At 42.2% G+C, this 20,196-nt stretch overlaps 1 protein-coding gene across 1 annotated transcript in view; it reads right to left on the bottom strand.

Moving 5' to 3' along the window:
• Window positions 1-9,855, bottom strand: part of LOC139385733 (roundabout homolog 2-like) — a 73,648-nt gene extending 63,793 nt beyond the window's left edge. Inside the window, exons 1-2 of the mRNA XM_071131006.1 lie at window positions 9,778-9,855; window positions 6,965-7,091 (exon numbers count right to left, since the gene is read on the bottom strand). Of these exons, the coding sequence (XP_070987107.1) occupies window positions 6,965-7,091; window positions 9,778-9,855 (205 nt within the window). The remainder of the gene's footprint in view (window positions 1-6,964; window positions 7,092-9,777) is intronic.
• Window positions 9,856-20,196: the final 10,341 nt, after the last annotated feature.

Raw genomic sequence — 20,196 nt, 5'->3', positions numbered from 1 at the left:
TCGGGATCGTGTCATCTCTGATATGTACAGTACAGTGAAGGCATTTAAAACCAAACTGACTCTGTGGGAGACGCAGATGCGGAAAGAAAATTTGAGCCACTTTCCCAGCTGCCAGACCATGAAAGAGAAGCTCTCTACCAGTGCGTTCCCGAGCACACAGTTGGCTGATAAAATAGGTATGCTTGCCGCTGACTTTCGACGCCGATTTGCTGACTTTGAAGCACAAAAAAGCAGGTTGGAACTGCTCGGTAACCCATTTGCTGTTGACGTGGAAAGCTCACCACCAAACCTCCAAATGGAGTTGATTGACCTCCAATGCAATGATGCACTGAGGGCAAAATATGCGGCAGTGGGTGCTGCGGAGTTCGCCCGTTTCCTCCCCGGCACAATGCCCCAGCTGCGCATCCAGGCTGCTCAAACGTTGTCTATGTTTGGCAGCACATACCTGTGTGAACAACTGTTTTCTTTGATGAACCTGAACAAAACATCACACAGAAGTCGACTTACTGCTGAACACCTCCACTCAATTCTGAGGATTTCTTCAGCTCAGAGCCTTACCCCGAACATTGATGAACTTGTGGAAAAGATGGGACACCACCAAGTATCACCCTCAACCTCAAACAAGTGAACATTACTGTGCAATCACATATTTAGAGTTTTTACTCAGTTCAAGTTTAAAAGTTAAAATTTAATATTTGTTTTCACTGCATGTTACTTCTCCTTAAACAAAGTGTTGTTTTTGATTAATAGATTTTTGCACTTTATTTTTTTGTATTTCAATCCAATTATATTTTAAAAATATTTCAGTTGAGTGGATGATAGAAAATTGCTATTATTGTTTTTTCTTTGAAGTAAATTTAGCCCACTTTTGCTAAAATAGAAAATATAGTCTACTGATGGTGCCTTGAATACCGGTTTCTTTCATTTAATGTTCATGTTATGGGGATATTTATATAAAGGAAATTTGTCTTTTGTGTCTGTTGAAAATTAAAGATTACTGACAGAGCCATAAGAAAATATTGCTTTATTTATCTGATCATATTGTAATATATTTGTTAGGTTTTCAGTAGGTTCAATTAGGTTCACTAGACTATATGCGTCATTTAAAAATTTTTCAATGAACATTCGAACAGTCCGGCCCTCGTCTTGTAGCTGATTTTTTTATTTGGCCCTCCGTCCATTTGACTTTGACACCCCTGCACTAAAGGATGAACAGCTAAGGGAAGGGCATATTTATAAACCCACATAAATGAATAAATTACATAAAAAAACACAGAACAGAGAAAATTCTTAAATCTGTGCTGTCACAAAATGCTCCCATTGGTGTTGATCCAATAAGTGGTTATGTAAGGTTTATGTCATTGTAATATGACACACTGGAGAAATAATGTAGATACACCCATTTCACAGTGAGACTAGTCCTTCACTCCACATAGCCCCTGATAGAAGAAGCTTTCAGTGCTATTAGGCTCCAGAGTGGTACAGCGGTTTAAGGCACTGCATCTCAGTGCTAGAAGCATCGCTACAGACCCTGGTTTGATCCCGGGCTGTATCACAACTGACCGTGACTCCCATAGAGCGGCGCACAATTGGCCCAGCATTGTCCGTGCTAGGGGAGGGTTTGGCCGGGGTAGGCCGTCATTGTAAAATAAGAATTTGTTCTTAACCGACTTCCATAGTTAAATAAAAATGTATAAAAAAAGCTAAATTACAACGCAGGAGCCCAGGTTGTCCATAAGACAATTGTGGGCAACCTTGAAGTGTCTTCCAGAGGGCAGGAGCACATTTAATGAGAGGCTGTTGGCCTCAAACAAGGTGATCACGCTCTACTAGACTCTTAAGGATATCTCCATGCTGTAGCGAAGGTTATGTACAGAGTATCTGTCTGGTGGACTAAAGGTGGACTAAAGGTTCCTGTATCTCTGGTAGGAAGGAAGAGGAAACTTAAAGCAAACAGCTAGCTCTTGTTATGGCCATACCTCATTAGATAGATGTTGTGTAGTTTTCCAGAATGAAGCTGATATGCTCTCCTCTTGTTAGGTTAATTAATAAACCACTAACATTTAGATCTACTACTCACATACTGTGCAACGGAATCCAGAGAGCTAATCACATTATAGATAATGAGAAACTCATTATGCAAGGATGATGGGTCTAAATAACATCCATAGTCATACACTATAGATTTACTAAGATATTAAAAGCTATTCATGGAGAACATGAAACATCCACAGGAGAGCAAGTAACATAGCCCTGTCGGAGTGACTGCAAAAGTAGCCAAGCACTGATAGCTTGTCTATTGAAGTGGCTCTAATTGCAACTTCAGACACCCACCCACATGTTGGTTCATGGCTTCTCAAACATGTCTGCCTTATTAAGACAGCAGAGTTAGCAGGAGGAGAGCTTAGGGAAAGATCAAGACCCATCTTTACAGCCCTGTTAATCCAGGCTATATTTGGCCTATTGCTGCTAGTTATGACATTACGTAATTGGGTTTCTTTCATTAATTAATATTTACAAATATTAAGCACGCGTCAGTCTCTTTCTTCCCCAAGGGCATAAGTGTACCCCCATCATGCTAATATGGTGTGAAAACAACAAAACCAGAGGGAGAACTAGGTCCTGTTTCACTTCAAATCCTGTTGTTGTTCAGGGTAAGAGTAACCCTCTAGGTCTGCACTGGGAACACAACTCTTAAAACAGAGATGCTGCACCCCCAATCCTGTTCCCCATCTTTTTCACAGTATACAAAAATCAGGGGAGACAGAGTGTACCTGTTGGGTATGGGTAGTAGCACTAAGGAACTACTATACCTGGCACACAAGGATACATTGAGACACCGTCACACAAATTTGTAGGGGCTGCTTACCTTTGAGGCTGGTTGCTATGCACTGAGATTTATTCATGAAGCTTTCACTTCTTATACCATTTACATAATGGAGTGGATCCAAAAGCCCTTGAGAAGAATTTGAGAGTCATAAGGAGAAAAGTTTGGCTACTCTTGGCATGCTGTCAAATGGTCTTTGGATGGCGGACTCATAATAATGCTCTCAGTCCTAAACCTGTAGTCTTCCATTGACTCTTTGTGTGCATGTTATGTGTGCTACCGTCTCATCTAATATATATCTGAGACAGCGCCTTTGCCTGGCAGCTGCCCTTACAGCCCATGTCTCATCTCAGTGATGTCATCCACATGTCCCAGAAGCAGGACATTATTCAGTGATATGACTAAAGTCAGGCTGTGTACTGTACAGTAGTAGGCTGTGGGCAGACACTGTTGTGGTTTTATCATCCAGACCATAGAACATTTTCATTAAGTGCAGCTCTGAGAGGGTTTGGGCGAACCTGCAGCTATGATGTTCCACTAGCTATGTAACCAGGGGGAGGAGGAACTGGACAAATATCACTGTAAGCTATTTCATTAACTGTTGCCTTTAGAGGGGTGTTTAGCATTGGATTAGTAAAACACCAAGCACACCAAGTGCTCTGAATTAATTCAACTTAAATTAATTGAAATAGCAGTGATTTGTCATTACAGAGAGTAAGCGGTTTAATTCCAACCTGTATCAGATTGATCAGTCAGTGTGAAACACTCTGGTGAGGCAAGTTAAGTGCCGAGACTGCAACCAATGTGTTAAGCAGAGGCAGCTAGCTCTGGCAACTGTCTCGCTCAACCCCTGAGGCACACACCCTCTTTCTGCCTTCGATCAAATGCAATTTGTGGAGGATCCCTATTTTTTTTTACAGACTCAAACAGAGGCCTAGGAAGACACATTCAACACACTGTCAAGTTCAAAAACAACTTGGGAAAGTATTGGCATTGATAGACTCCAAAGAGAGATTGGAGACCATGCATTAACAGCCTGACTGAAAGTGGAGACCAAAGTCAACTAAGACCCCTGCTGCTAAAATGATGATGCAACACTGTCCTCAATGCACCCCTGTAATACACCAGTGTCTATCTATCATGTGTCTGTAAAGTTTTTTATTTTATTATTTTTGTTTAACATGACTGTGGTCTCAATTGTACCAGAGTAGTTCATGTTTTTGACATCAATCATCCTGTCTCATGGACATTAATTTCAAATATTGTAGTACTTATCCTTTGTAATCATTTCATCATAAGATTGCCAGTCTCTCAAAGGATCATAAGAAATCTTGAGGTCCTAAAGTAGCCTATGACATGGATCCTCACAGTGACTGAGGCAGCTGCATTGATGTTCCATGAGTCTATTGTCCCTGTCAACAGAGCACTTAAGACATCTGGTGGAAACATGCATAATAAAGAAACCTCAGGATATGTGAAGCATATCACTCAATACAGGTCACACCATATGGCACCAGTGTGCTCTGACAGAGACTCAAAAAGAGTTTGATGGGAGGGGTGTCTGGGGGATAAAATGTAAATTCCACACAGGCACGCACAAACGCACGCCTATGACGTCACATTTTTTTTAAATAATTGAGTTATTTTTCATGGGTCGTAAAACTTCTGGATTTTTAAACGAAAAAATGTATATAGAGTAAAGCAAAAAAAGTGGAAACATATTTTAAGCAAAAACGTGAATACTTGTATTGCAAGCCAAAACAAACGATATAAATGATTTTTAAAAAAGGGAGAGCAATCTGCTCTGCTTTTTTCGCATTTTTTCCTCATCCATGCTTGCATTTCTTAGGTTTGAATCACATTTCTATGGTTACAATATTTTTATCCCTATGCTTTTATTTTTAAACCCTGTTCATGTGTGGGTGGGATTTTGAAGAGGCACGAACTAAATTGGTTACTGTTGGTCAATACATTTGGAGTGACAGTTCAACAACCACATCCACAGTCCGTGAACTCAAAATAACAACTGTGGGTTTGTTCGAATTAACGGACTTGCCTAGTTAAATAAAGGTTAAGAACAAATGCGTATTTACAATGACAGCCTACCGGGGAACAGTTCAGGGGCAGAACGACAGATTTTTACCTTGTCAGCTAGTACCCACCCATGCTGGCAGCTACAGCCTGGCGCTAGTTCCCCTTTCATCTGTGGCTAAAACTTGTAAAAGAAAGGGATAATTAACGTGTAATATTGGTCACCGTGTATTTCACCGTGACATACCAATTATTAGCTAACGTTACTGCTCACGGGAAGCACGACAAGCCAGTGTGAATGACCAGTGCACCGGTTTTGTAGAGGTGCTTCCCGATGGTTGTTGCTTCCCACTGGGCGGCAGTATGGTCACATGTCGCCGGCAGTAACTATGACCAATTTGATTAGGTTGGCAGCCTACATGAGAAATAAATTGTAACATCGGTAGTGACCATCGAGGATACAGTATACTGTTCAATGGGGAGAGTATTGGTGCAACTGGGAACAGCAACACAAAACGAGGACAAATATTGACGGCAGTGATCTTCAGGTCGGGGGTCTAGAAAGTTGCCAGAGTTTCCGATTTGGATTACTGTTCAAAAAGATTTTTCCCAGCCAGAGCTCGTTTTTTTTCTCCTTCTGAGTTCCCATTTATTTTGAGTGCGGCATATGCACTGCAAGCCGGCAGTATTGCACCGTGGCACAATGCAATTCGCTTACGGAGCACTACTGTCCCGCAGTACGGCAAGTGATGTAGCTAGGTAGAGGGTGGAAAGCGTTGATGCGTTCTGTGGGTGTGGTCGTTGAACTCATTCTAAATGAATTGACCAATAGTAACCAATTTAGTTCTCCTAAACCCAACATTGGTTCAAAAATAAAATCGTAGGGGACAAAATATTGTGACCGTGGAAATGTGATTCGAAGAGTAGACTTGCGAAATATCAGCATGGGTGAGGAAAGTTTAACAAAGCCGAGCAGATTGGATTGAAACCTGCAATCTTTTTATGTGAGTAAAGTACATATCGGATAAAAAATTATGACAGGCCTGATGCAAATTTTCCAGAGAAGGTGAGCTCTTTGAATCGGTAAAATTAATAATGGGAGAAATGTCAGTGGAAACGCTTTTATGCACAAGTATCGATATAATAACCATCGCATCGAAGTGAACTTGGAGTCACGCTATGACATGTGTGGTACTCCCACTACAGCTTGTCGGGAAAGCATGCAGTTTATTAAACTACAGATTAAATAAAGTTATGATGAACTTCACAGGGTGGTGTAAATTATGAGGTTGACGCTCCTTTCCAATAAATATCGAGGGTCTTATATTGACATGATAATCGATGCTTGGCACACAAAAAAAACTAATCATGTAGGACATACAGTGCAGTTGGCTAAAAGGTTCTGCCTGGTCAATCCGAAATCTGCAGTGAACGTACAGCATTTACTGTGATAAAGCCTCCGCAGAAGTCAAAGCATTCATACTTATTGCGTTTTGTGGAGCAGAGCTGTTGTCAAGTGTAAAAGTATAGCATCCGTCCCTCTCCTCGCCCCTACCTGGGCTCGAACCAGGGACCCTCTGCACACATCGACAACAGCCACCCTCGCGCACCCATCTAACTAGCTGGCCATTTCACATCGGTTACACTCACCCCCCCCCTTTGACCTCATTTTCCGCAGCAACCAGTGATCCGGGTCAACAGCAAAAACAATACATTGCATAATTTGGTGTTACGTTGGTGTTAGAAAACGCTGTTTCATTCACCGCGCCAGAATCTTCCATAAGTGTTCGATTGGGTTGATCTGGTGACACACACACTTTAAACCCCCCTATGCTCCTTTGAGAACCAAAGTCACAGATCTCTTGTTCTAGCCATGGTAGCCAAAATAACGGGCAACTGGTTTATTTTTATTTGTAACATAACCCTAAACATGTTGGGATGTTAGTTGCTTAATTAACTCAGGAACCACACCTGTGTGGCAGCACATACCTTGTATCCCTAATTTATTCAGTGTTTATTTTATTTTGGCAGTTACCTGTACTTGATGCATCGGCTACGCATACAAATTGAGAAGATGAAAAGTTCATATTGTGGTTTCTCACTTACCTGATGCGGTACAGATGATTGATACCGTCAATAGCAGGACATGGGTGCTATGTGTCTCCATATTCTTGTAGTTTGTCAATTTTGCGTGGTGACAGGTTGGTCTATGTCCAAACTGATTTTCAACCCTCTGTCACATTCAGTATCCAAATGTATCAGAGGTAAACAATTAGTGCTTACTACGAGCGCAGTTGGATTTTTTCAAGCGGTTAAAATCGCCCCGCCGTACTTTGACAACAGCTCTCCGGACCCCATGCCAATTTCGCCTGAAGAAATGCATTGTAACATCACTTCGCCCCAACACATGCACACAAAATCATAATGAAATCATCTTGTAGCGAAACGTCCTCAGCAAGTCGTTCTACCATAAAACAAGAAATCGATACGTAAATATATTCATCTTCTATAAAATACAAACAAGACAGCTTCGTCTGAGAAGTTGCGCTCCCGCTCGAATCTCTGAATGTGTGCCCTGTTCCTGAAATAAGAGAGGACCAGTTTACGAATGTCAACTGGCGCACATGCTGAAATGAGTAAACATATCTCCGCTCCGAAACCTTCACCAATATATGGGGGTATTCTTAAAGAGACAGGAGCAACATCTGTGCAGGCTCTGATCTGCCTGATCCCCCTTCTGCGCTACGCATGGCTAGATGACAGTGAGATGATTCACAACCTAAAGGTCTGCGTTTCAGCCATGTCAATCTTTACAGTAATTGCAGGTGTCAGTTTCCTTAGACCCCAACTCATATGGTCCTAACATTGTATGGCAAAGCAATTATAGGTAATTCAATAAACATAATCATAGCCTGTCAATTGGCTGAAATGATTAATGTAATGTGTTGCCTTTAAGTAGGCTAACACAAATGGATGAAAACTACATGCAGAGGGCACATGTTGTTATTGACCAACATAACTGTAATCAAGGGGATAATTATGAGGATTGTTATGGTGGTAACTTCAATCATTTATTGATGATCACTAAGTTATTGTTGCTTCTCCTCCTGTTGGAAGATAATTCTAATCATAATGATGATGATAAAGGAGAATGATATTCTGCTCCTGCTACAGTACATGTACCTCTGATGATGATGAAGATAGCCTTCCACTGTGATAAACAGTCCAGAACAACTCAGCCCTTTAACACTGCCTGCCACAGAGCTTCCACAGGCCCCAGATTCCATAGTGATTTATTAAACAGGTGCTGGTTCACACCCACTCCTTCCTCTCATTGATCTGCAATCTGCCTCTTGCAGAGCCTCTGATGCCTATACTCTCTGGGGAGGACACACTGCTCCCCAGGGCAGGCTCAATCTCTCTGCCCCCACCCTACTCCACCCCAGCCTCTGTGTGCCCATGGCCCATGCCTTCTCAATGCATTGTCTATATGTCTCTTACGGAGAGCCCAACATGATGGAGAGTGCTCATGGACAACCAGGCGCCTGCTCTCCCTTTGTCCCCCTGAATGGGGCTAGAAATTGGGCTACAGATGAGAAGTCCAGACGCCTGTCCCGGCAAACGACACAAAGAGAGGCCACAACGGCATTAACCCCCAGCTCCATTGGAAGCATGGACCTTATCAAAGTCTACAAAAGCTAAACAGAGCAAATGGAAACATCTCATTACGAGTCCTAGTGGCGTCATTGGGTGTCAGTCTAGATTTAAACAACAACTGCCGCCAGTGGACACTGTCTTCAGGTGGTGGAGGTTATTTTTTTATTTAACCAGGCATATCAGTTAAGAACAAATTCTTATTTACAATGACAGCCTACCCCAATTGTGCACCGCCCTATGGTACTCCCAATCACAGCCAGATGTAATGCAGCCTGGATTTGAACCAGGGACTGCAGTGCCTTAAACAGCTGCGCCACTCGGGAGCCCAATGTTATCAATGCACTCATGCCTAATTCTTATGGATTTCATACATGATGCACTCAAAATAAATACATGACCATTTGTGCCTTTGAGGGAAATGTATTCTGATTGGAAAAAGCTTATTTTTGCTCATGCATTTAAAAAAAAAAATCTCCCTTTCCTCAACATTACCTGAGAGCTGTTATGGTTGTTTACTTAAGATTCAGAAACGTGCATTTTGGTAGCCGCCATTTTTATATATTTTGATTTAACTATAAAATAATAAACGTTGTTAATTGTAGTAACCAAGAGTCCCGCAGCATGGGGTAGAGTATGTGGATGGTGGGGAAAGTGTGCCAGGGTACAGATGATGGGACAGGCTAGTCAGTGTGACTCCGGTAAAGAATGTGAGGTTCAGTTGTCCAACCTCACCCAAGTCTTGATCTCATGTCTCTCAGATCACCGTTTGGCTCTATACCATAACCTGGAGACCCAATCCAGAGACTAGACTACAGACAACTACATTTTCCCTTTTAAACAAACTGTATATTCCGACATGAAATGTACAACTCAAACAACTCTAGACCCTGGCACTGAACCCATCACTTACTTACACTCACTAACCTAACGCCTGAAACTAGATCCCCTACATACTGGTCTTAGCATGCAGAAAACAAATATTGTGAGGATCTCTTCTGTACTGTTCAACCAATCCAGTAAATGTGGAGGAGGAGTTAAGATGGAGTGCCACCTTGTTAACGTCCAAAAGCGGAAGTTGTATCACAGGCTCTTTCAATTTCCCCTGAAAACTGGAACATCCGGTTGTTGGGGGCTCGGCAGAGGCTATACACTCACTACAACTGTAAATGTGAGCCTCTGATCATGGTTGGTGGTTCACTGTACAGTAAAGAAAACTCATTCAGGGATCCTAGTTTCTCTCTCCCTGCCTATACTGGGCTCACCTCGTCATGTTTCTCTTCTCCCACAGAGAGAGGGTCCTTAGCTGTCAACCTCTGTGGTAACTGATCAGCCAGTGTCATTAGTCACTGGTCCAGACCCTTTTGTCTTCCCCTCCTTGACTGCCTGGCTGTGCGAGGGACCTTCAGTCAGCCTGGAGGACTCAGCCTGCGTCCCAAATGACTCCCTATGTAGTGCATTACTTTTGACCAGGGCCCATAGGTCGGTCACTGGTCAAAAGTAGTGTGCTATGAAGGTAACAGGGTGCTATTTGGGACACAGCCTCAGCCTGGGGTTTATTTATAGACCTGGTGTCACCGCCATGCAGGGCCAGTGGCAGGCCATTTACATCCAATACAGTAGAGTGCAAAGGTAAGCAACTAATATTACAACTGCACTTGGCGCCCAGCCAGGCTTTTCTCATTTCAAGCCCTTCGATACAGACAACGGGAACGTACATTCTCTTATCATGCCCTCAAACATCAGTTGCAAATTGTAGGAGAGTTGTATTTGTATTGAGCCACCCCAGAGGGAGTGAGGAGGTTTGTATTACTAGTTCTCCTTTCTCATCAGTCTACCTGACCGGGAGTGCTGACTGCTATTGGATCTCCTCCACTGTGTGTTAATGAGCCATGGAAAACACTTACTTGCTCTTTCTCCAACACAAGTGACTGCAAGTATTTCTGCTATATAGTTGTTCCAGCTTTGAGAATATAATCTGTTGCACAAGGATTGCCTTGTATTAAAGTTGCACTCTCAAACGTTGTAGAATTTCAGCCACCTGTGTACTATGTAATCCATTTTGTGTGATATATTAAAGTTTACAATTTGTATGATCTATGATTTTTGCAATTCGTGTGATGTTAGAATCCAATTTGTGCAATATGATACACATTTGTTGTGCTTAAGATCAGAGTGCATTTTTAAGCAAGAGTGCAATTGCAGTCTCAAACTGTTCTTGCTTTTACAGCCACAATGCTGCAAGCAAGTCAGCTGAGGCTGTATGAGAAAGAAAATATGTTTTACAGGTTCAGCCATAGTAGTACAGCGAACGTGGAGCAAAGTAGGGCACAAACAGATTTTTCACCTTGGGTAGAGTGTTACTGGCCCAATTGCTCTAACCTCTAGGCTACCTGTCTGGCCTAGAGATCAGAGAGAGATCAGATGCATAGGGTCATAATGGGTTGTAGTCATCATCATCATCATGTCCTTTAGTGCTCTGCTCAGATAGATGGACATCTGTGTAGCACGTCATACCATACATTGCCATATGAGGCTACATATGGGGCTAGTCAGGCCCAAACAACAGTTGAAAAATATGTAGATCGGGATAGGGAGCAGGAGGGAGGGAGAAGCAGGGAGGACGGAGAGGGAGAGTAGTGGAGGGGAAATAAACCACTAGGATCACTCTCAAAGGATGTTCTCTTATGAAGTATAAAAGGCTCATAGTGCCCTCTACTGGCCATTCTGCCCACAAGCAGTCCTCTCATGATAAATTCAACACATTGCCTTGTTATGAAATGTGAATAGGTTCCGTATTATATTGAACAACACATTGTTGTACTGTACTTAAATTGTACTTATGGTTGGTTGTGGTTGAGGCTAAGGGGTTATGGTTGAACCAGCACTGCATCGTAGGCACTGTCGCAGCCGGCCGTGACCGGGAGACCGATGGGGCGGCGCACAATTGTCCCAGCGTCGTCTGAGTTAGGGGAGGGTTTAGCCGGCAGGGATGTTCTTGTCTCATCGTGCACTAGCGACTCCTGTGGCGGGCCGAGCGCAATGCACGCTGACACGGTCGCCAGGTGCACAGTGTTTCCTCCGACATGTTGGTGCGGCTGGCTTCCGGGTTAAGCGGCCGTTGTGTCAAGAAGCAGTGCGACTTGGCTGGGTTGTTTCAGGGGACGCACGGCTCTCGACCTTCGCCTCAACCGAGTCCGCATGGGAGATGCAACGATGGGACAAGACGATGGATACCACGAAATTGGGGAGAATTAAAAAATAAAATAAAAAACCAGGATGCGGACATGAAGCTACTGTTTGGGTTGTGGTTGAGGCTAGGGTTATGTGGACATGAATCTACTGTTAGGGTTGTGGTTGAGGCCGGGGTTATGTGGACATGAAGCTACTGTTAGGGTTGAGACCAGGGTTATGTGGACATGAAGCTACTGTTAGGGTTGAGGCCAGGGTTATATGGACATGAAGCTACTGTTAGGGTTGAGGCCAGGGTTATGTGGACATGAAGCTACTGTTAGGGTTGAGGCCAGGGTTATGTGGACATGAATCTACTGTTAGGGTTGTGGTTGAGGCCAGGGTTATGTGGACATGAAGCTACTGTTAGGATTGTGGTTGAGGCCAGGGTTATGTGGACATGAAGCTACTGTTAGGGTTGTGGTTGAGGCCAGGGTTATGTGGACATGAAGCTACTGTTAGGGTTGTGGTTGAGGCCAGGGTTATGTGGACATGAAGCTACTGTTAGGGTTGTGGTTGAGGCCAGGGTTATGTGGACATGAAGCTACTGTTAGGGTTTGTGGTTGAGGCCAGGGTTATGTGGACATGAAGCTACTGTTAGGGTTGTGGTTGAGGCCAGGGTTATGTGGACATGAAGCTACTGTTAGGGATTGTGGTTGAGTCCAGGGTTATGTGGACATGAAGCTACTGTTAAGGTTTGTGGTTGAGGCCAGGGTTATGTGGACATGAAGCTACTGTTAGGGTTGTGGTTGAGGCCAGGGTTATGTGGACATGAAGCTACTGTTAGGGTTGTGGTTGAGGCCAGGGTTATGTGGACATGAAGCTACTGTTAGGGTTGTGGTTGAGGCCAGGGTTATGTGGACATGAAACTAGAGTTACGGTTTGTGTTGTGGTTGAAGCTAAGGGGTTATGAGGAATTGAAATTAGGGATAGGTTTAGGGATGAGTAACCCCGCTGGTAACTGACTAATCTGAACCGGGATATGTTATTTCTTTCATGGATTCATTTTTCCCACATAAGCCATCTGCGAGATAAACTCACCTGTAATATTCAGTCTACCACTAGAAAGCATAACAACATAATGTTTGGGAACCTTTCTACCAAGGCTTATCATCACCAGAAGGATCAAAGTTTTAAAGGCTTGGTATAATGTTTCCTTTGTATGAATAAAAATGAATAAATAATGTCATACACAAGTGGCAAAACAAAAACCGTAAACAGTCATAATACCATATGGGAGTGGAGCCATGGACCTCAGTGCTGCATGCAACAAATAACTCAGACTTTAGAAGGCTGAGCTGATAGGATTATATGAAGCTCCACAACAGCCGTGATGCTTTGATGCAAGGCCGGGGCATGCTGAGGCCTGCCTGAATAAGACCACACTCCCTGCCCTCCCTCCAGATCTAAGATCACATTCCCTCCAAAGCTAAGATCACATTCCCCCCGGATCTAATCTGCTGTGTAATGTCATGCCCCACATACACAGAGATTAGGCCCACACAGAAGGCCCATCTCTGTCAACACACAGTGGACACACAACCCCTCAGTGACTGTCTGCCAATGTTTCTGATGCTGCTGCTGTTATGGCGACTCCTCTGGCTGCCCTCTATGCATCTGAGATGTGACTCTTTGGCTCTGGGGAATAGGGCTATAATAGATAGCTAACAGACAGATGTATGCCGCCGGTTCATTTAGAGCGAGAATGTGGGGGCCAATTCTTAAACTCTACCGGGCAGATGGCAGATAGCGTTGTGTGGGTAAGTGGCTTGCTGATGTCAACGTTGTGAACAGAGTGCACCATGGTGGCGGTGGGGTTATGGTATGGGCAGGTATAAACTCAGGACAGTAAACACAACTGCATTTTATCAATGGCAATTTGAATGCACAGAGATACCGTGACGAGATCCTGAGGCCCATTGTCTTGCCATTCATCTGCCGCCATCACCTTATGTTTCAGCATGATAATGCAAAGCCCCATGAAAGGATCTGTACACAATTCCTGGAAGCTGAAAATATCCCAGTTCCTCCATGGTCTGCATACTCACCAGACATGTCACCCATTGAGCATGTTTGGGATGCTCTGGGTTGATGTGTACTACAGCATGTTCCAGTTCCCGCCAATATACAGCAACTTCGCACAGCCATTAAAGAGGAGTGTCCACAGGCCACAATCAACAATCTGATCAACTCTATGCAAAGGAGATGTGTCCTGCTGCATGAGGCAAATGGTGGTCACCAATGTTCCCTCTAAACTGCGCGTGGGCGTGCAGTAGCCCCGAGACTGCTGCGCAGCCCCCCCAGGACTGCCATGCAGAATAAATACTGTATCAGCCCACAGAGAGAAACACCAGATTGAGCTTACCTCAACTTTCTAGAGTTTTCCCTGTTAATTAACACTATAAACATTTCCCTTTACTGTGGCAATTGTGATCAATTCAATGCAATATTAGCCACTTTCAATGCAACATACCGAAAAATGTTGTATGCAGAACGCATCGGAGTAGGATTCTATTGCATTGACCACATGATTCAGCCTCTACTCTACACAGACCGGTGTCGCATAACCAATCAGAGCTGCAGTAGGCCTATATGCAAATAGACCATTGCCATATATGGATCTGTGCCATTTACTTTGAACTGGACTATGTTTACAGCTGTGGTCTTGAGTAGATGTGTTTGTTTTGAGATCAAAGCGAGAGCTTCATGTAGCTACGTGTGCACATTTTGTTCATATCCTTTGCTAGTTAGCGAGTTATTAGCCCAGTTATAGATAGATTTGTAGTCAGCAATAGGGGAGGGATTGCTTCCTACAAGAGCATAACACGTGTACATTTCTGGACCTCTTTAAAAAGCGAGACAGGTAAAGAGCTTTTTTAATGTCTTAAAGGGGCAGCATTGCATTTTGAGACAGGCTTGAATAAGCTAAGCAGCCAATAGGCAGAGGGTAGCAAAATTTGTCTGATTCTCTGTAACAATGGTATGTGAATAATAATGCATGTTATTTTGTAAAGTGGTTTCTTGTATCAAACAACACCATTTTCAATCACTTCCTTGTCTGAAGGAGGATAAACAGATTAATGTCAAGCCGTGCATGGTTGGCCAACATTATGAACAAATAGCCACAGTAGCCTACTTGGCCACTTAAAATTGTAACTTAAAGTGGGTACAGCCTCAGTGTTCACAACGTTCAAGTTTGTGCTCCTCAGACCTGAAATTTGCACAGTCCTAAGAAAAATGAAAGGGAACATTGGTGGTCACACCATATACACTGACTGGTTTTCTGATCCATGCCCCAACCTTTTTTATAAAGGTATATCTGACCAACAGACCGGTGTCTGTATTCCCAGTCATGTGAAATCTGTAAATTGCCGTTCGTATGTATATTTGTTTGTTTTAGTTTGTTTTTTGAAGTCAAGGAAAACTGAAATATACATAAATTAAACAACTTCATTATTATTTGTAGATCAGTCAGTCAGTCACAATTTACCCATGATACATTACGGTTTGATCCTCTCGAACACGGCCATTATCGATCATCTGGTGATTGCTCACAAGCAGGGAGGCTACAGTAGTCAGGAATGATAGTAGTGTATGTGTAAAGGTGGGGGAGATATTGTCTAGATTAAGAGCACAGGGGAACATGTTAACGTGGATTGATGACAGAGACAGTCAGAGGTGTGAACATTTTGTTTTTCCCCTCTGTCTGACCTGTTGGAATGAGGGCAGGATGGTGGAAAGGGAGAACTAAGATACACATATTCAGAAGCCTGTGCATTGATATGTATTGGAGACATAGAACCAGCCCATGCCCTCTCCTAATAATCCTGGTGTTTCATTCATAGTCAAGTCATTCACATAGTCGCCTCCAGTCATGGCCTCGAGATCCTTCCTCTTTAGTGATCAAGCACAGGAGGCTGCTGATGGAAGACGGCTCATAATAATGACCGGAATGGAGCAAATGAAATGGCATCAAATACATGGAAACCATGTGTTTATGTATTTGATACCATTCCACCTATTCTGCTGCAGCCATTACCTTCAGCCCGTCCTCCCCAATTAAGGTGCAACCAACCTCCTATGGATTCAAGAATTGTAACACTACTGTGACTGTGGGGTCTGTATATTACGGTATAAAATTACTGTGACTATAAAATAGGCTGAAATTCTAGTATGTTTAACTTTGGGAAAGGCATGCTGCTAGCGGGACACCGACAACATCCGGTGAAATTGCAGAGCGTGAAATTCAAACTACAGTATTATAAATATTTAACTTTCATAAAATCACAAGTGTAATACATCAAAATAAAGCTTAATGTCTTGTTAATCCAGCCGCTGTCAGATTTCAAAAAGGCTTTACGGCGAAAGCACACCATGCGATTATCTGAGGACAGCGCCCCACATACAAAACCATGAAAAACATATTTCAACCAGGCAGATGGGACACGAAAGTCCGAAATAGCTATATAATAAATGCCTTACCTTTGATGATCTTCTTCTGTTGGCACTCCAAAAGGTCCCAGTTACATCACAAATGGTCCTTTTGTTCGATAATGTCCTTCTTTATATCCATAAAAACTCAGTTTAGCTGGCGCACTTCAGTCAATAATCCACCCAGTTTCCCTCCATCAAAACGCATTCAAAATGAATCCCAAATGTTACTAATAAACTTTTCCAAACAAGTTAAACAACATTTATAATCAAACCTTAGGTACCCTAATACATAAATAAACGATACAATTTAAGACGGAGAATCGTTAGTCTTTACCGGAGAAAAATACCAAAGAACACGCTCTCAGAACGCGCTTGGAAACAGTACAGCCAAAAACTGTTGACATCTAGTGGAATCCCTAGGAATTGCAATCTAGGAGGGCTTCGCCTTATTATAAAAGTGGGGGTTTGTCCTCGGGATTTCGCCTGCCATATCAGTTCTGTTATACTCAGACATAATTTTAACAGTTTTTAGAAACTTTAGAGAGTGTTCTATCCAAATCTACCAATTATATGCATATCCTAGTTTCTGGGCCTGAGTAACAGGCAGTTTACTTTGGGCACACTTTTCATCCGGACATCAAAATACTGCCCCCTATCCCAAACATGTTTTAAAATCAACAGGTTATTTTTTATGTAATCACGGAATCCAGAACCAAATATCATGTGTGCTGGACATGATAGTCTGTCATGAGAGAGATCGGTATTTGTGCAATTTACCTCTTTGGCATCTGTCTGAATATTTTTTATTTTACATTTATTTAACTAGACAAGTCAGTTAAGAACAAATTCTTATTCTCAATGACGGCCTAGGAACAGTGGGTGAACTGCCTTGTTCAGGGGCAGAACAACAGATCTTTTTACCTTGTCAGTTCAGGGATTCAATCTTGCAATCTTTCGGTTACTAGTCCAACGCTCTAACTACTAGGCTACCTGCCGCCCCAATAAATAAAATCCATCTTTCAGTGAGGAGATGCTTTTCAGAGAAAGATGTTGAGACTGAGGGTTCACACAAGGATTGAGAGGATTGGGGGATATCTTCCTCTCAATTTCTAATTAAAATGAAAATACTGCAGGATATTATCTGGTTGTGAAAACGGATGTGCTGCACCTCTTGACCACTAGATGACACTAATCAATCATACATTCATAACAAACTACCCGGCGATAGATTCTCTGATGCATTTGAGTTCCACTAGTTCAGAAAATGAGAAAGTGAACTGAGGAACAAAGCACAAAAAGTTTAATTGAGTCATTAATCATGTCAGACCAGACACACTATCAAAGCATGGACCCGACAGTCAAGGACAGAGAGGCCCATATTCCACCTGGCATTGAGTTAAGGGGTTCTTCGCACTTGAACGTGTTTAACAAAGAACTTCTTCAGGAAGTCAACTGCAGCTCAAAATTAAAAGATACCAAATAATTAGGGAGTGCATGCCATTGAAATAAGCTATTGCACAGAATGGATGGACAACAAGGAAGTACTTCTTTAAAGTCCCAGTGTAGTCAAAAACATGATTTCCCTATGTTTTATATATTTCCACTCTATGAGGTTGGAATATATTGTAAACATGATGATAATGCCCTTTTGGTATAAGATCTTTTTGAAAAGAGTGCCTGAAAGTTCTGCCTGTTTTGGTGGGATGGAGTTTTACCCTTCTATGGACGGTGACATCACCTTGAGGTAAATTAGTTAAGACTAATTAGAGAGTTCCAAACCTGTGTACCAATAACAGCTCGTTTTTACTTTCCCCCTCCCCACTTAGACCACTCCCAGACAGCCCTTGCTAAATTCTTGCTTAAGAAATTGCCCTTTGCTAAGAAGTTGTTTTTGTTGATTTTTGACCAATTTAATTGACAACATTCACAGTTATGTACTTACTTGTTACCCAGTAATGATCTGATATTGAGATAAAAACATCTGCATTGGACTTTCAATTATATTCACACAAAATACATTTTAAGGCAATCCAATGCCACAAATCAGTTGACATAATGTACATTTTGTGGTTCCTTAAACAAAGTAACAATTATATAGAGGCTAGGCCTAATCTATAAAGCTTGCCCCACAATTTAAAAAATCTGTTCTGGGAATATATGCGGAGTGAAAAAGAGTGCAGGCTTGGAATGTTCCCACTGTCCAGTTTGAGATTAGTGCCTCTTTCCATATACCCACCATGAATTATCAATAATTTACACTAGCCATCAGCATCAAGTTTCCTTGGTATGTTAATGTGAATAAGCTGAGGGTGGACTTCAAATACTAGCTATATCTTTTCAGTAGGCTTTTCAGATATTCTTGGAGTTTGTTCCTATCTGGTGAGAGTAAAACATGAGCATCAGTTACATAGACAGGTCATGTAGAGGTCATGTCAAGCTCTCTCTCATTTATACCTGTCTACTGGAGAATGATGCTCAGACAGTTACATTTCACTTCCATTCAGACTAGCGAATGACTGACTGGTGTAACATAACTGATGTTATTAATTGAAGCTCTATTTTATAGCCAGTGAAAATCTTCTTTGTGAGCTATGACCTCAAAAAAATGCAGTCAAATTGGCTGACAATGTTAAAAAGCAGTACCGAAAATATGAGGCAATGAAAAATTCAAGAGTTTGCCAGTCAATTATTAACTCTAAGTTCTGGAACACAGGTCTGATGTGATGAGGTAGTGGGTTGAGGTTAGCAGTGGTGGCAGTCATGGTCGTTGTGTATTTCACTGCAGGTCGAGGTGAGGACAGATCAGTCTTAAAGATGCTGGATTTGATATCATGTAATAAATCCATTACATCCAACAACTAAAACTACACATGGGCCCCGCAGACATTAATATTTCACCTGACAACCCATTTATGAGCTGAGGCAGGACCTCAGACTTACACTACAACTTAAAAGCCTAGCTCATGCTCCTGTCTGTCCTCTCACACAACTATCTGTTAATGTTTCCTGGGGATTTTTACATGCGAAAGAAATGTGTCCTATATATAAACTTTTAAATGAGACTCAGGTAATGCACTTCAATTGATTTGGCATTGAATGAATTTCAGTATGAACTATATCCCTGAAATGTTTTGCCTATGGCATTGACCTGATTATACATTTCAGTACAAATCAGGAATAATCGTCTCCATGCTCATTCACAGCGTTATTCCATACACCCTGTCCATTCAGTAGGCCTATACATGCCACTGCCATGCTTATCTTCTTAGCTTGTATCCTCTTAGCACTTGACCTTAAAGGTCCAATGAAGATGTTTTTATTTCAATATCAAATCATTTCTGGGTAACAATTAAGTACCTTACTGGGATAATTTTCAATTAAAATGGACAAAAAGAAACCAAAATAGCTTCTTAGCAAATAGCAATTTATCAAGCAAGAATTTTGCTAGGACTGTCTGGGAGTGGTCTGAGTTGGGAGGGGACAACTGAAAACTAGCTGTTATTGGCAGAGAGCTTTGGAACCATCTTTCTTTTTCGTCTTAACTAATTTAATACTTGGTGATGTCTGGTGATCCTGGCTGAAATTTCAGCAGGTCTTTTCAAACAGCTCTTACACTAAAAGGGCATTATTATCAATTTCACAGTATTATTCCAAACTCAGTGTAGAAATATACATAAAACACAGAAAAACACTTTTTTTTATGCACTGGTCCCTTTAACAACTTTCTTCACCGTTAATTAAATCAAAAGTATTTATAAAGACCTTTTTACCTCAGGAGAGGTCACAAAGTGCTTATACAGAAACCCAGCCTAAAACCCCAAACAGCAAGCAATGCAGATGTAGAAGCACTGTGGCTAAGAAAAACTCCATAGAAAGGCTGGAGCCTAGAAAGAAACCTAGAGAGGAACCAGGCTCTGAGGGGTGGCCAGTCTTCTTCTGGCTGTGCCAGGTGGAGATTATAAGAGTATAAGAATACATAGCCATTAAGGCCAGATTGTTCTTCAAGATGTTAAAAAGTT

This window comes from Oncorhynchus clarkii, chromosome 27, assembly GCF_045791955.1.
Source record: "Oncorhynchus clarkii lewisi isolate Uvic-CL-2024 chromosome 27, UVic_Ocla_1.0, whole genome shotgun sequence".
In the NCBI taxonomy this organism is placed as follows: domain Eukaryota; kingdom Metazoa; phylum Chordata; class Actinopteri; order Salmoniformes; family Salmonidae; genus Oncorhynchus; species Oncorhynchus clarkii.
Note: the sequence above shows the minus strand (reverse complement) of the source record. Positions and strands in the feature narration are given on the sequence as shown.